The sequence below is a fragment of the Convolutriloba macropyga genome, chromosome 1 (assembly GCF_964194025.1).
Source record: "Convolutriloba macropyga chromosome 1, txConMacr16.3, whole genome shotgun sequence".
NCBI classification, from domain to species: Eukaryota; Metazoa; Xenacoelomorpha; order Acoela; family Convolutidae; genus Convolutriloba; species Convolutriloba macropyga.
In genome coordinates, this window is record NC_134468.1 from 44,152,559 (window position 1) to 44,170,227 (window position 17,669).

General features: G+C 34.9%; 1 protein-coding gene across 1 annotated transcript in view; it reads right to left on the minus strand.

Annotated features, from left to right (window-relative positions):
- Positions 1–2,458: 2,458 nt before the first annotated feature.
- The window catches only part of LOC142339379 (uncharacterized), a 105,375-nt gene continuing 90,164 nt past the window's right edge, over positions 2,459–17,669 (minus strand). The window contains exon 5 of the mRNA XM_075389415.1: positions 2,459–2,810. Within this exon, the coding sequence (XP_075245530.1) occupies positions 2,694–2,810 (117 nt within the window). The 3' untranslated portion in view covers positions 2,459–2,693. The remainder of the gene's footprint in view (positions 2,811–17,669) is intronic.

Here is a 17,669-nt window from a genome sequence, read left to right on the forward strand (position 1 = left end):
ATTTTCATAAGTACCAACATTTTTTACGTCTGCTGATTTACAAATCTAATACATAAGACTATCTGTCTTTTACCAATAGATTAACAGTTCAATAAGGTTTGCAAAAAAAAGTTGATTAAAATTTTTATGCAATGTTCCCCGTCATTTAAGAGCCCACATTGCAATTTCTTCTCTTTCATAACAATTAGCAGTGCATCACGCCAAAAGACTGCATTAAAATCATTTTTTAAGCAAAGATTATTTGGGCAACAGAAAACAGACAAATTTCCTGCAGGTCTCAGTTAAAAATTCAATAGACTTCGTTGCGAATTGGAAAGATCATAAAATGAGTCATTAGTCAATGAGTCACGAGCATCAATTTCCTTATTTGTATTGCTTTAAAAAAATTTGCAATTAAGAGTTTTATTAAAACCACTCAAGCCAGAGATTTATGATATCGAAAGTCTGCATTATCAATTGTTTACGACTTGTCAACAAAGTCAGAAGTTCACCTACATGAACTTTCTGGATTTTTAAACTTGCAAGATTCGTGCTGTGAGCAAGTTTACATGACTCTCTAAAAATCACTCTCTAATTCTAGCTAATCATCCCTAATCTGTGTGTAGCTCTCGATAAACGCAAGAGGTTCTCAGGACAAGTCACATAACATATATTTAGGCAGCCAAAGTTAATGACAAATTTTTGAAGTTTCACAGTCAAGATTTCTTCTCTGAACTAAAGTAACGAAGATAGAGTGTTAAAATTTTGTATCTTGTCTGTACCCTAATCAAAATCCACCTCTTAGAGGTCGACAAATTCATTAGAGTACAATTAGGGCGATTAATTAATTTGTAGAGTTCTGATAAACCGTGCTTATATGCTTGTGGTCTAATATTCACTTATAAAATCAAACTAACATTAAAATTAAGTCATATATATATATATATATATATATATATATATATATATATATATATATATATATATATCTATATTAGGTTATTTGTCCAGAGCTTAGGAAAAGTCTTTGCTATTTAGTTGTTGTTGTTTGGCGCCCGCTCATCAAATCGTTATTCGCAATCGAAGATAACCGGAGGCATTATTGACTGGGTCATCTTCTGAATTCACTGCAACGTGCAATCTCTTACTTGGCTTCGTGACACCCGTCCTGGCTTCAATGATGTAATGATTCACAACGATAACGATTATTAAATTTAATTAGTTCATTATTACTATCAATTCCATTGTACGTTCCATAGCGCCATTACATATCATTTTCTTTTTCATTTCATCATTAGTTATAGTAATTAAACAGTATTGGCTTCAAGTAGAAAATTTAAGTTGTGATTCATCTCACTGCAGAGCGGCACCGAGTTGCAATGGAAAATTTGCCTTCAATTGCAACTAAAAATGACACCCTATGTTAATAAACGGGAAAACATACTGTGTGTGCATTTTGTTTTATTTATTTCCATTTACTGATGAGAGTTTGAAGCTGTTAAATTTGAGAAGTTTCGGCAGTCTTTGAATTAATAAAAAGCACAAAATACATTGAGAACTCTTTTCATTTTATGCTTTTATACTATTAGATAAGTATAAGTATTACTGATGTATTAAAAGTTTTGCGAATATAACTTCTGAAAGATTGGTGTTCTTGTTCAAAATTAGCTCTATAATTTAGGTAAGTATTATTTATAGACCTCAAGAAACTATTTTATTTTTGCAATTTGGTGCAGGCTCTGCGGTGATATGTTGAAATATATAGATTAAAGTTAAGATATTGTCTTGTATAAAAGTTAATCACCATTATAAGAGAGTGACATAAAAGCAGTCAATATAAAATGCATCAGTTAAATTTGAATACTCAAGACTTACACTTGAATAAATCGTTATTACATTTTCGTGTTTTAGTAGTGAGAATTTAAAAAAATGTCATGCAGCAGAGATGGGTCTAAGGTCTCACCATTAAGGGCAAATTAATCAAAAATTTTGTTTCTCAATACATAAGTAAACTAATGATCAAATTCGGATGCTTCTTTGCATGAGCATGACAATTGTCTACTGCAATCCAAATTACCTTAAAATGTAATAATGTTCCACAAGATTTCTGGGATCTTTTCTGCTAGCGCCCCTCCCCCGCTTAGCTTGGCACCCCACCCCCCCCCCCCCCATTTTTACTTTTGTTTAAACTTTAAACATACTGTTATTTCTGAATCTCGACATATTGGATGCGGTTCTATTTCTTTTCACCCCCGTTCACTTACCCCCGAATATCTTAACCCCACATCATTTCATCTCTGTCATTTCAGCCCTCAAATTAGCAGTCGACAATACAAGCATGTTTTCTTATAACTAAGCGGATAATTTAATCCCATGTTCGGTTTTGATAGTTTCATATCAACTCCCACGGTCTGTTGAGACATGTCTAACTGATTATTTTCTCAAAGTTAATAGTACCGATTACATAAAGAATTTAAATTGGGGTGAAATGATAGTGTTGAAATAATCGGAGTGCAACCCAGGAAACCAAAATTTCGGAAGGTATTCGGTCAAACATCGAATCTCGAAATGGTGCCCTTTTTCAAGGATAAACTTGGGTTGTTCACAAAACAAATTATTGGTCCATATTATTCGAAGTTTTGTAGTTCACTTCCCTTATTTTTTCCCTGAATGCGTTCAGGTGCACTTCTCCCTCCCTTTAACCCTTTTAAGCCTCACTGGGTGATGAGTTGTCGTAGGGTCATGAGGACAGCTAGGGTCATGCCAATGAGAGACATTGAACTCTGCAGACCAATTGATTTACTCCAGTCCTCGTAGAAGTCGACAAAGGACTGAAACCAAAACGAAAATTATTTCAAATAAGTTGATAGTTAATACGTCATTTTCTACGTAGAAATCGCTGCCGGGGGGGGTGTCAAGTTTCTGCATTCCATCAGGTTTCTCAACATGAGATCTAATTTAGTCCCAATCATTGCAGTTACTGTTCCAAAAAGCGAGATATCATCATTAGAATATTGAGGCGGAAGCTTGAAGATATTTTGCGGCATTTTTACGTAGGCTTTGAAATATTTGTTTTTTTTTACAAATGTTCACCCAAATTGTGCCATTTCTGCGGTCATACTTTTTTGGTTCAGATTGCCAAGCTTCCATTTAATTTTTAAATTTAAAAGGCATGTTGTATAGTATATTAATGAGCTGAGCACAGTTAAAGTCTCAAGCTTGTGTTGATGTTGTTAAGCCAATGATAATGCAACATCGAATATAAATAGATTCCAGCCTTTTCCAGTTCCAATTGGAACTTAAAAACAAAGATATGTGAATCGAAACGCATCATGAGTCCAATCTTTTGTCAATTTTGCTAAAATATTTCAAAAACAGCTAATGACCTTGTTATTGGTTCTAGCATTAAAGATAAACTGAATTGGGTTGCTGAACTATTTGATCCCATATTTGAGCTTTTTTTAAGTTCTGGCTTCTTCAAGGCGCCAAATATGCTTCTTTAGCCATCCCTGCTTAAAATTGCTAAAAGTACAACAATAAAATCTTCTCGCACAATCTTCGTTAACTCGGAAAGAAGGCTAGTTTTACTTCCGCTTACTATGAGTGTTCTGGAATTTTAAAAAATGCTATTTTTTCGCTAATTTAAATAGCTAACTATCCATCAATATTAAGGCTAGATTTGGTCTCAATCATCATCTCTACAGTCACAAATAACTCATATTATACCAAATTATTTTGAGGTGGTGTCTTTTTTCAAAGTTTTTTCATATTTCTTTTATTTTAATTGGAGACCTGAAAAATTTCATATCCGCGCTTAATTATTGATAGTTTCCATTTAAGTGGTATTCAGTCTTGTGGTAATGAAGCAGAGCTTTTGACCAAATTAAATTGAACTATTTATATTTGCACTTGTCCACGGGTAATACATGAAACAATTAGTTGTTCTCACCCATTAGATTTGCGTCTGTCTGAGAAGAAACCACTTAATCATACATACTCTGCCCATTTTCATAGACTGATAATACATGATTATCTTTTTCAATTCGTCTGAGTCTGGATCCCATTCATTTGCAATCGCATTGCGACTCCATATGAAAATTATAAAGTTGCAAATGTGTACGACCTCATGAAAGCCATGCCAAGCTATGATAGTTTGTATTATGATGATTTGCATTTCCATTACAAACAAGGTGTCCCTTTTTTAAAAAAAAAAATGTGTGCTTTCTCAGTTGCTTCCCACAGTCAATAATTTAATAGCTCTGAATAACCACCAACGTAATCCAAACCAATACCCAAAATACCGCAATCATTGGAGACAGAGTTACAATTATATGAGAGGTCAATAATAGTCGAGATAATTGTTTTGCTGAATATTCTGAGTTTCATTTGTCTTTTTATTTTTATTGTCTCAAAATGAAGCTTCAGTTCCACTTTATTTTGCTTCTTATTTTGTGTGTAATCACATCAAAAAGGAACTGGGTTTTCACTACTACACCAATAAATCCTGACAGGATGTCATCGTGCTGTCTAATAATAATGCGTATCCAAAAAAGAAGATCATTTTTACCTGCCTGTTAACGAATTTTCTTTACTCCTTGGTTGTCATTAGATTTCTTTTGTTCTTGTCAGGTGACGAAGAATTAAACCCAGGGCCACCTCTCAATTACACGTAGTTTACCACCTCAATGAAAAAATACAACGATCAAGAAAAGTTTCTACATCAAAATTGTCAAAGCGTGCTTGGACAAAGGTTGCTCCTTAAGAATTTTCTATCTGACCTAGGTGACAATTGTATTTCGGGCTTCTCTGAAACGTGGTTGAAATCAGTTAATGATATTCCGTTTTGGCCGATACATTCAGAATACTTAGTGTCCTTCAGATGCGACCGACGTTCTGATCTTCAAGAGAAAAATAAAGGCGGTGGTATTCTTTTGTTCGTTCCTGAAAAATTTCATCCAAAAGCAGGAAATGATCTAGAGACAATGTCAAAAGACCATTTTGAAAGTGTTTGGGTAGAGTGTAAAATAAATTAAAAGCCCGCGTTAATAAATTTGGCTTACTGTCCAAAAAAAAACAACTAATAAATTTGTTTTTGGAAGAGCTAGCCCTGAATTTAGATAGAGCAACGACTGAATATGAAAAAATTGTCTACTAGGTGACTACAATCTTACTTGCTTTAATTGCAATAAAAGAAATCTCCTAAAAACTCTGATCTTGCCGTACGGTTTACTGAATTCAAATACAACTTTAGCAACAAGAGAAACATCAAGAACGAAGTCGCTAGCAGACTATGTTATATGTGAAAATTTTTTCAGTTCCCAGACACTAGACTCGATTCTAAAAAGTGATCACTTAGCCACGCTTACTTTAATTGGTGAAACCGTTAAAAATAAAAAAGAAGCTATCAAAAAAATTGTGTTTGATAAAACAAACTACTCTAAAAATGCTTTTTCCCTAGATGTTTGAAAGATAAATTGGAGATCATTTTATTTATCAGAAGATCCTGAAATCATGTATAAGAACTTTTGTTCGTCATTGGAAACGGTAATTAAAAAGCATGCTCCACAAAAGACCGTCTTCATACGCCATGACAAGCCTAAACTAACGCTACATCAACAATGGATATCAAAAAATACAGTATAAAAGTTTGCAAAGACACAAAAAATAACAACAAAAATGTTTTGTGAGGAAAATGAAAAAAACACAGACAGAAATACCAAGACTCAAAAACAGTTTTAGAACGGTTTTGACCAACGGAAATGATATTGCCAATCTTCTCAACTATTAATTTTAAATTTTCAGCGTTAGGTAAATATTTTGGTAAAAAAAGAACAGTATCAATTTTGTAATAATCCGGCACGCCACAGTAACAAATTTATATTTAGGTATACGAAAACCAAGGAGGTATTCAACAATTTAAATGTTAAAAAACCGTTGGGCCCATCACTCATTCCAGCTTGGGCTTTAAAAGATGCAAAAGAACATATAGCTGAACCTCTCTGTTTTTTGTTTAACCAATTCTAAACTGAACAACGTTTTCCGGACAACCTTAAGCGTTCCCACGTGTTGCCTCTTTTCAAAAAAGATGATCCTGACGATCCGGTAATTTATCGAGCAATTTCGCTTACTGGAGCTCTAGCTAAAATTTTCGAAAACCTTCTTCGAGGTCAAATATTAGCTTATTTAGAAAAGAATAAGTTGCTTGCAACGACACAGTTTGGAAACAGAAAAAGTTTCCTCTACAGATGCTCTTTTATATTGCACTGAAAAAATCAGATATGATCTCAATAAAAAAACGTCGTCTTAGGAGCTTTTTTAGATCTATCAAAAGCTTTTGATTCGATATCACATCCTACTCTTCTGCGCAAAACTAAGCTTTTAGGTTTTAGTGAACAAGCAAATACACTTCTAAAATCTTATCTAGAAAACCGTGTGCAAAAAGTCAAATTCTCGAAGTATGAATCAATTTGGATAGCACTTAACCGTGGAGTACCACAAGGTACTGTGCTAGGCCCACTGCTTTTCAACATATATGTAAATGATATGAAAGATGATACTGATGTGAATTCTAATATTATCCAGTACGCTGATGATACTCTATCTTTTGTAGTGGAAAAACAATTTCTGAATCAAAGCTACATCTTGAAAAAATTATTGTTAATCTCATTCTCTTTTTTTTGAGAAAAAATGAGTTAAATGTAAATGAAAGCAAAACCAAATTCATTACTTTTGGAACCCCTAAAAGGAACAAAATCGAAGAAATAATTGTTAACGGATGTACAGTTCTCGAGAAAAAAAGTTTTGAAATACTTGGGAGTTCATATTGACTGTAATCTTTCTTTCGATGAAGAAAGAAAAAATGTACTAAGAAAAATGGCTGTTGGCATAAAGGTCATTAAGTCCATCAAAAATATGTTTCCAGAAAAAACTAGATCTGCCTTACTGAACGCTCTTGTTTTAAGTCATCTGCATTGCCCAATTGTTCTGTTCTCGGGTCTTAAAAAATCACTTCGAGTCACTCTAAATAAACAACTGAACTGGGGATTAAAGGCATGTTTCAATAGAAGCAAATTTGAGAGGACCACTGATCTCAAGATCAAACACAAAATCTTACCAGTAGAATACCTCATAAAATATCGGGTTATTATATATTTTATAAAGCTTCTAAAAGCAGATCTACCAGCTTTCGATGAACTCAAGTTAGCCACCCTAAGTGCGAAAATGAATGACCGTACAAACAAGCTGTCATTTGGAGCAAACCAAAAAACAAATATAATGCAACACTGTTTTTCAAAAAAAAACAATTGGCTGGCAACGATTTGCCTCTCACCGTGAGGCGGAATATCCCTAAAAAGCGGGCTCTCAAAACTACAATAAAAAAAACATTTCTGGAATGAGTTTCTAAAAGACCCAACGGTTACTGAATTGAATCCTAATCTCAAATTTTTCAAGTTCAATTTTAATTTGATTTAGTTTTAGGGCGTCATTTAGTCTTCTATGAAATAATAATTGGAGGATTAGCATTTTTTAAAATTTTTTTTCTCGAAAATGTTAATTGTAGAATTAGTATTTTTTAAAAATTTTTCTCAATTATAATTCATCTCTCTTAATTTGTCGATATTTTAGCACATTTTAAAATTAATACAATTTTAGACTTTCACAATATGTGACGTTTGTTTCATTTATACTTCTTAACACTATATTGCCTTTAAACTATGTTCTGTATTTTATAGTTCATATTCAAAGGATTTAACAATGGTTCCTTTTTTTATTTACATCATCAACGAGATAGCGAGAAAATAAATCTAATAACTAAACAAACTTCAAATCCGGCCTGCAATCGCTATACATATACGAGTTCAACTGAGATAAGAGAAACACATTTGCTCTATTATTGATATACCCATTGTATTGAGTATCACAAGAAGGAGTATTGCTTGGCATTGAGCCGTTCTAGGTCAAACCAACACCAGAGCAACCTTTGGCAGTAGAAAATTTCTCTGAAAAGCTCCCGATAGAGTCAACCTTGCTCTGGAATCCATCTATGATGGCTTTGAAAACAGCACAGCATAAAGCAAAACAGACCGCAGGATTCGAAAGAATAATTGAAAGTCAAATGGCTCAATGAGTGCCAAAAAATCAAAACTGCTGGGATTCAATGTGGAGGTAGACTGTTGAAAGTGTGTGACAGCCAGATGGTCTCAATATCTCTGCCCCGGAGCTGAACGAAAGAGGGTTTTCTGCTCCCAGAAAAAAAATTATCAGTAATAGACAGAGGAAAAAGTGATAAACTCGGGACCCTTTTTATTCAATTTTCATCAAGCAACGTATAATAACATTTGACAGCTGGATATTTTGTCAGAAACACTTAAAAAGTGAACCTGTGAAATTTGTAATGGATCATTATTTGACTGGTAACTTACTTGTGACTTGGTATGCCGCTCGGAACTCATCGTCCGTGATGTCTCCATTGAAAACAAGTTTAATGGAGAGATCCAAATTGAAGTTTTAAAATGAATTTATTGCTCCGAGACGGGCACTCGAGATATCATTAAGTTTTAGAATACGTCTCGAAATTCAAGTTTTGATAAAAAGGACACCCAACGTTTCATTACGCAACAATATTACCTCAAATGTAGCAGTGAATAATTTTCAACGGAATCGCAACACCTATCCACCCAATTTTCAATTAAACAGACATAATAAAGGACAGAGACAACCGAATTGTCCTAATTACAGAAAAATTTGTCATTTGATCACCGACAGTCATTCCCGACTCGATGAAAACATTGTAATCATTCTTGAACCAATTTTCGAAAGTTTGCGGAACAACTAAAGGGACAAACTAGAAACTGAAACGCCGAATTAACAGTGTAAATAGTCCTCAATCTGACATTGCGTCCACAATTAAAGAAAAACAATTGAACCAGATTGACCCCCGGATAAACAACATAACGTCTATGATTTAAATTATAGCTCGGACTGTGACGACACAGATGATTACAGTGTCGCACCAGTTTCTATTTGCACAAATATGAGAGAGGCAGAACGTGTTCATCTCAAGAATCTTCCCGTAAAGTTTTGCGCAAAATTATTAGTGGATTTGGTAAAAGTTTGAATATCAAAAATGAGAGTTTGGCCCACGCCGTCAGGAATAATGACGAACAAAGATATTGGTCAACTCTCCCAGCTTCGAAAAATTTGAATACCCATCCTATTGAAACAATTAAGACCATTGGAACAATCATTACAGAGTAATTTGTTGAGAATGGGCAACTGAAAATTTCAGTATCGATTTGGTCGAAGACGCCTATTGTCCACTCAATAGTAGAGACATGATTGCACTCAATCAAGCAAATTTAATCAATAACATTAATCAACATCAACGTCCAATGACAGAACAAACATAGCATTTTTTTCTCGCACTTATTTCGGGTATTGGAAAACTCAAAACACATATCGTCAACACATCGAACAGTACCGATAAACCTTCAAAATTTGGTTATGAATTATGTAGCTGTTCTGACATAAATTCTATTCCTTCTATCGTTTCTTTTTCAATCAAATGAGATAAGTCGGTAAAATTTGCACTTGGAAAATTTTCAAGCCAAAATCAGAAACAGTCAAAACAAAAAATAGGCATCAATTTCCCAACATTGACAACTTAATCGATACAATCGAAAACAAAATATCTTTGCAAAATTTCAATTAGAAAACCTGCATATATAACCATACTGTGTTTAAAATAAGCAAACAACCAACTCAATTTAGACCCAAAAGCTTCTCGCCATTGTAACTTCAGTAATATAAATGGAGAAATGTACTTATAGAACGAAAACTGGTTATTATGCACTCAATGAGATGCCGTCAGCATTCTGAAAAGCAATGAAATATACAATAATTGGACTTAGAAATAACCTCTGATCTCTGGATGATATCATATTAGTTAGGTGTTGACACAACATTGTCCTCTAAACTTCGTCTATAGATGACTTGAATAAAGCGACAAATTAATTGACGGATGATCATGCCTAACTGTCAATTCGCTAAAATTGAAATTGAATGGCTCTGAAATAAAAAACAAACAAACTGATGTCTGACCGCAAAAAATTAAAACATCAACAATATTTGAAATTTACAACTGAAATAAGAAAGCAAATAAGATCATTCCAAGGTTCAGTGTTTAAAAGCTTGTTCTAAGTTTCTCTCAATGATGTCATCTTTGCTTAAAATTTAACAAAGTTTAATCGGACAAGTTCACATGATATAGTTTTCTAACACATAAAAAATCAAATAGCGCTGGCAACAAAAAAACAGGAGCTAAAAATCCAATTTCTGAACGCGTATCAAACGCAATGCGTCTTACACAGGTTTAGACGCAGCATTAGAGCAACGAACACATGTTTGGTTAAAAAAAACCGTCAAACTTGCTTCACGTTTCCTTAACAAAAAAGAAAAACGGTGTACCGTTATTGATTTAATACTTCTCGGAGTAGATGGGTAAAAATTTACTGTCATCGCAGATCATCGAACATTATCATCAATAATGAGAAATCAAAGTTCAAATGAATCCAATAAAAGTAGCTTGACTCGTTGGGTAAATAGTTGTTTACCATTTGATTTTAATTTTGATCATATTTCGGAGGGGTAAAAAAAGCCTGTAGATTATCTTCTGTGCAAACCAATTCAGAAATCAACAGTCACTAATGTTTATGACAAGGATTTTGCAGTTACGATAAACGGCCTATGTGATACCTATGGATACATAAGTATATATCGAAACTCATATGTGTACTAAATTATAGGTTACCCTCTATTTTTGTTATTTATATCATGCATTTTATAACTAAGGTTATGATGACTTTTATTATTCACATATGAAAATATTCCCGCTAGTCTACCGAATTATTTCACAGATTGTTCACACTATTTGTATTCTCTTATAAAAACTCATATGTGTACTAAATTATAAATTACCCTCTTTTTTAATATTTATATCTTGCATTTTATAACTAATGTTATGATGACTTTTATTATTCACATATAAAAATACTCCCGCTAGTCTAATAAATTATTTCATAGATTGTTCACACTATTTATATTCTCGTAATCATGATCTCGATTAATCTTCTGAATTCAAGTTGTCTCTGCGATCGCTCTTCAAATACATAAGATAAACTTAGACTGGATTCGCCTTGCGATTCCATTTAGTAAATTAAGTAAAACTCGCATAAACACGGATTCGCTCCGCTATTCCTCTGTAAATTTAAGACAACTTATTTGCAATAAAAATACAGTTCAATTAGCTATTCTCAGATATAGCATGGCGCAGTCATCACTAAAGGACAGTGGCAAATCTCCACTCGGAATTCAACCCTTTTGGGAGAAAGCAACTCTAGAACCCCCTCTTCGCTGGGAGAATTGGAGGACACAACTCAATCTTGCGATTCTTGCTCGCGAAGGGATCGCAGTGGATCTTCTCTTGGCCGACCCTACAGAACATGTTGTTCTACCCCCTGAACCCGTGTACGAAGACGCGTTTGAAGTCCTACGACGCAATTGGAACGAAATAGACGTACCCGTAAACAACAAGCAAAGACAGTGTGGAAAAACCACTGTATATGTATTGAAGCTATAGGCGTGCTATGCGGAGACAAACCTTGAAAAATTTGTGATTTGAAAGCATGTATTTGAGTCTCGAAACAAAAGGACGACGGGTTTTCAATTCGAATAATTTGACGGTTAATTTAGATGAAGTTTCAACAAGAAATCTTTGAGATATTCTAAACAAAACTTTCATTCGAATTCATAATATAATTTTCCATCGATATCCCCTTCTAACGCAAAAACCACCAAAAAGTGAAGCAATTGAAAAATTCTATGGTCATCTTAAAGAACAAAAATTTTGACCTGGGAGAAAAGGGAGATACCAATATCAGAGATGTTTTTATTGCAAACATGCAAAGTGAAGATATTCAAAAAGAGCTTTTCAAAGAAACGGTGGAACTCGAAAAAGCTTTGACAATCGCAACAAAACTTGAAATGGGCACTCTTTATCAACTTAAAATGAACGCGAGTAAATCCGAACTCAATTCCACAGTCATCAAGTACAACGGATGCGCATTGCAAATGCTACTCCCTACTCAAACATGAATTCCACTGCACGGAAAAAACCTACAACTTGCCATTTTTGTGGATTGAATTGGTATTCGGAACATTTTAACAAATGCCCTGCACGTGGAAAGAAATGCAATAATTGTGGCATTGAAAATCATTTCGGGAAGGTTTGTCGAAAGCCTACGGATCCCAGTTTATATCCAAAACCTAAACCGCGGGTCAACAATGTCGAAAAAGATCATTTTGTCAAATTGATCATGTTAATCGAATTTTGGCTAATTTTGACTCTGATTCGGAATCCAACTATTCATCGGATGAAGATAATTGCGTTGCCTCAGTATCTTCAGTGGATTCTACAACCCTTATAGAAGCAATCAATCTTTCCTGTGGTATTCGGAAATACAGCAACAAATGTTTTTGTGGATTCGGGTAGCGTTTGCACGATAATAAATGAAACGCTGGCAAATTCCATAATTTCCTAAGACCCAAATTCGAAGTTGATACGCGAGGTGGCTCCCATGCAATTGAAAACTTTCTGTAATGAACTAATTCAAACGCTAGGCACACTACAAACGTCATCTCGAAGCAATAATTGGTACGCGAATCCAACTGAAATTCAAGTAGTGCCAGACGGTCATCGTTCACTGTTGGGTATAGAATTGTTCCCAGCCCTCGGACTTTCAATTGAACAATCTGATAGTCCACAAAAAGTTAAACAGACAGAACAAGAACACTGTCCAATCAAAAAATAAATTGCAACCGATTTTCCTGACTTAATCTCCAGAATTGTTAAGACCAAATTACATACAGTTCGCTTAAAAATTCATAAAAATTATACCCCAACTCACCAAAAAGGTCGTCTTGTTCCTATATTTTTGGTAAACAAAGTATCTGATGAATTGAAGAAACTTTCAGATCAAGGACTCGAAAAACTCCAGGAATGCTCAGATAAAAAATTTAATTTCTCCAATCGTCATCACGGTTAAGAAAGACAAATCTTTTAAATTAGCTCTTGGTTGAAAAGTCTTGAATAAAGCAATCCATAAAAAAAGTACCAATTGCTGAACATAGATAGTCTTATCGATTCTATTTCACAACACATCAACGATTCCAATCAAGGTGATAATGTTTATTTTTCAACAATTGACTCAAAATTTGCGTATAGCCAACTAAAGTTGCATCCGGATACTTCTCGTCATTGTAATTTTAATATAAATTGCGGTAACTCTACTGGTACGTTTCGTTTTAAAACTGGAGTTTGCGGCCTTACGGATATGCCGGCAGAGTTTCAGAAGGCCATGGATTACACATTGTTTGGTTTAACCAATACTTTTTGTTTCCTTGACGACATAATTGTGGTTAGCAAAAGTAGTAGGGAATCGCATATCAAATACGTCTAGAAATGCTTACAAAAACTTGATGCTGATAATCTAAAAATAAACTTGAGCAAATGCCATTTTGCAAAACGCCAGATAAACTGTTTTGGTTTTAAATTCTCCAAAAATGGTGCTAAGCCTATAGAATCAAAAACGGCAGCTATAGCAGAAATCAAGGCTCCGAAAACACTGAAATAACTATGGTCATTTCTAGGTAGTGCTCACCATTTATGCAGATTTATCCCCAATCTGGCAGAATTTTGTCACCCTCTTCGGCCTTTATTGAAGAAAAATGAAAAACTTATTTGGTCCGAAAATCACCAAACTCATTTTGAAAAAATTAAAACTACAATTGCAAATGCTACGGAAAATACTCATTTCAATCCGACATTGGAAACGCGAGTCAAATGCGATGCCTCTTGTCAGGGTTTAGGCGCCGCACTAGAGCAACTGGACTGTGAAGGGTGGAAAACGGTGGCTTTTGCATCTCGTTTAATCAATAGCAACGAAAAACGTTACAGTATTAAGGAATTAGAATTACTTGGTGTGGTTTGGGCCATCGAATATTTTAAATATTACCTTTTTGGAAAAAATTTTACAGTCTTGACAGATCATAGATCACTTCTTTCAGTTTTAAGATCTCATCGTTCAAATAAATCACATAAGAGTCGATTAGCAAGGTGGATTGATAGTTTGTTAACCTTTGATTTTAATATAGAACATATCATTTGCACTCGAATGGGATTAGTTGATTATATTTCGTGCCAACCAAATCAAAAAGCAAAAAGCATCACTCAATATGATGAGGAATTCATGGTAGCTAAAATTTCCCGCATTCGCGACGCAATTACAATTTTATTTAGTAACTCGAATAAAATTCCATCCCAAAAACAGCAAAAGACCTGCAAAAACAAATTACAAGTAAACAAGACGCAAGTCCATTCTTGCAAATTTACTAAAAGCAACGCACATAGTCCAAATGCCTCAAATAACTCACTCACTTCTAAAGCAAAAGTAAAAAATTACAACTCAGAATTCATTTCCAGCTTTAATTGTCACGCAAATAACCTGTTTAAAATTTATACTGCATTCGCTCCGCAAACCCAGACATTAAATTCAAAACTAAATTCAGTCACTAATCCTGATAACAAAGTCAACCATATCACAATGTCTGCAAATGAGTCTTCTCAAATCAAACCTTCGGCATCTCCGCAAACCCCCCGAGTAACATTCGAACTCAATCGACGCCGAATACAAATGCGAGCACGAGTGTTAACAATAACCAGACCTCATCATCGCCAGGAAATTGAGACATCGAACTCTGCCGGGAAAAGATTTTTGAAAACAACTTGAACCAGTTTTTCATGAAAACCTTCCTCGCGGTCCTCACAAGCAAGGAAGCTGTTCTGAAGGACATCCGGGATTGTGTGACCCAAGATGACGATGCCAGATGCAAACAGGTCAGCACATATATTCACTTTTTCTGGAAAGACCTCCTTGTGAAATCCGGCTGCCTTTGTGTCGACGAAAGCGTCGCGATTCCGAATTCAATTAAAGATGCCGTACTCGAGTAGATGCACAAGACGCATCCTGGTAGCTGGGGGATGATCTCTTTATCCCAATATGCATGGTGGCTATACATGCATAGGGAAATTTTTACTAAACCGCTGATTGTGTCCCATGTACAGATATCGGTAGGAATCTCAAACCTGTTATTCCTAAATCCAAATGGTATTCGCATAAATTATGTCAAGAACCTAATGAGTAAATTCAAATTGACTTTGGGGGACCGATATTGAATGAAAAAGATAACGAAATTTACTTTTTTACATGTATCAATCGATCGTTATTCGAAATATCAAAATATCCTACAGTTGAGATTTTCGAAAAGGCTAATGGGGTAAACGTAGTTAAATTTCTACGTGAATATGCATATAATCATGGGATTCCACGAGCGATACGCTTAGACCAAGCAACCTGCCTATTAGGTAAACAAGTCGCAAATTACTGCAACCAAAACAATATTAACGTTCTTGACGCTCCTGTAGTTGATCATAGAGCTATTGGATTAGTGGGGCGAAAGATTCGAACAATAAAACCGCGACTATCCTGTATGAAAGCTGAACACAAAGAAACATTTTCTACTTCCAATGCGATTAAACAAATTATTTCAGACCTCCGTTTATCAAAACAGAAAACTACAAAGATAACGCCGTTTGAAGCTCATTTTGGCCGTCCGTCAAATACTCCTTTACTAAGAATATTAGTACTGTCCCATCAATTTTAAATCTAACCTATGAAAAAATTTTAACTACTATTTAAATGCTGATACTGTTCCCGCGGAAGCCTTCTTTGACGATGCCGGGTGGATCAATCTTGATAGAAGTGACCTGGAAATCGAGAAGACTATGTGTCGGGCACAACAAGATGCAGGCCGCCGCTATCGTGACTCTGATGACAAGGAATTGCGCTTCATATTACACCCAAAAATATCCAATCCCATCCCTAGGACTGAGGCAATGCTGAAAATTAAACTTGCCCCAAAAACTTCTGAACAAGAAAAGAGCCAAGAAACATCTAGCTGGATTGTATGAAGTCCTCAAACCCGGATCATATGTCACCAAATCTTCTCCAACAACAACTATTATAAACGAACCTGGACGATCACCGGTCAAAGTTAGGGACAGTTACCCTGCGAAATTTGGAACTAAAAACTAAAACTGAACGGGCAAAAAATCTCTGGACATATGCGCAACGTCGGCCGGCACCCTATGAACAAATTACAGAAACCAAAATAGCAAAACACAGTAATGACTTGAAAAAAACTGAAAAGAGGAGAAATTAAAATTCGTCATCGTCAACGAGACACTACGTCAGTAGTCTCTTCTGTAAATTCAAAGGTAACTCGTGTTCTGACAGTTAGAAAATCCTCAAAGCCCCAATCTAAACGTCGTCGAACTACAGCCTCTTTGAACGATCCTAGCGACCCAACACCTCATGAACAACCTGGACCCTCAATTTTACCCGACCCTCAAGTACAAAATGAAGGTCGAAAACGCAAACGGCCTCAATTTTACGGCTTTTCGGAGGCAGACATTTCGCCAACCAGCTCATTGGCATCTACCAGTTCATCAAAAACAAAAAAGAGAAAAGCTAAAAAGCAAAAAACAAAAAAATCGGCAACCGAAGAATCGGTAGTAGCATTAATCCAGAATGCAGAGCAAACCTGAATCCCATCTCCACCAAGGCCTGATATACAGATCGGACAAGTATCACCACCCGATCCTCGAACCTGCTATTATGGGTGTGAGCAAGAAAGAGAAATGTCAGTATGGGATGCCGAGAAAGAATTTTAATGAAAAACTGTTAAAACTCTACAAACTGTCAAGAAGTGATTAATTTAATTTATTCATGTAGTCGCTCTCTGAATGCAATTTGGTTTGTGTGTGTTTTAATTTATTCGTTGCATTTCTTGCCCATTTACAAGTTCATAATTCTCTCATGTATTCGCTCTGCGAATCCAGTTTTTGTTTGTGTTTTACAATTTATTTGTTGCATTTGCTTTTCAATTCCAATTCTACATTAATCAAAAGCATATCTGATGTTTGTATGTTTAAGTTTATCAATATGCATTTGATTTACAAATCCATAAAATTATGCAATTTCATTTATTCGTTTCAACATTCGCGGAGCTTTTCCACCCAATGATTATGCTACTTTCAATGTTCATTTTTTTCGTATACATTTAGTTTAATTCTGTTGTTCATTAAAAATTGTAAATACCTTTCAGTTTTTCCTCTCATGGGGGAAATGTGATACCTATGGATACATAAGTAGATGTCGAAACTCATATGTGTACTAAATTATAGGTTACCCTCTATTTTTATTATTTATATCATGCATTTTATAACTAAGGTTATGATGACTTTTATTATTCACATATGAAAATATTCCCGCTAGTCTACCAAATTATTTCACAGATTGTTCACACTATTTATATTCTAGTAATCATAATCTCGATTAATCTTCTGAATTCAAGTTGTCTCTGCAATCGCTCCTCAAATACATAAGATAAAATTAGCCTGGATTCGCCTTGCGATTCCATTTAGTAAATTCATTAAAACTCGCATAAATACGGATTCGCTCCGCTATTCCACTGTAAATTTAAGACAGCTTATTTGCAATACCAATACAGTT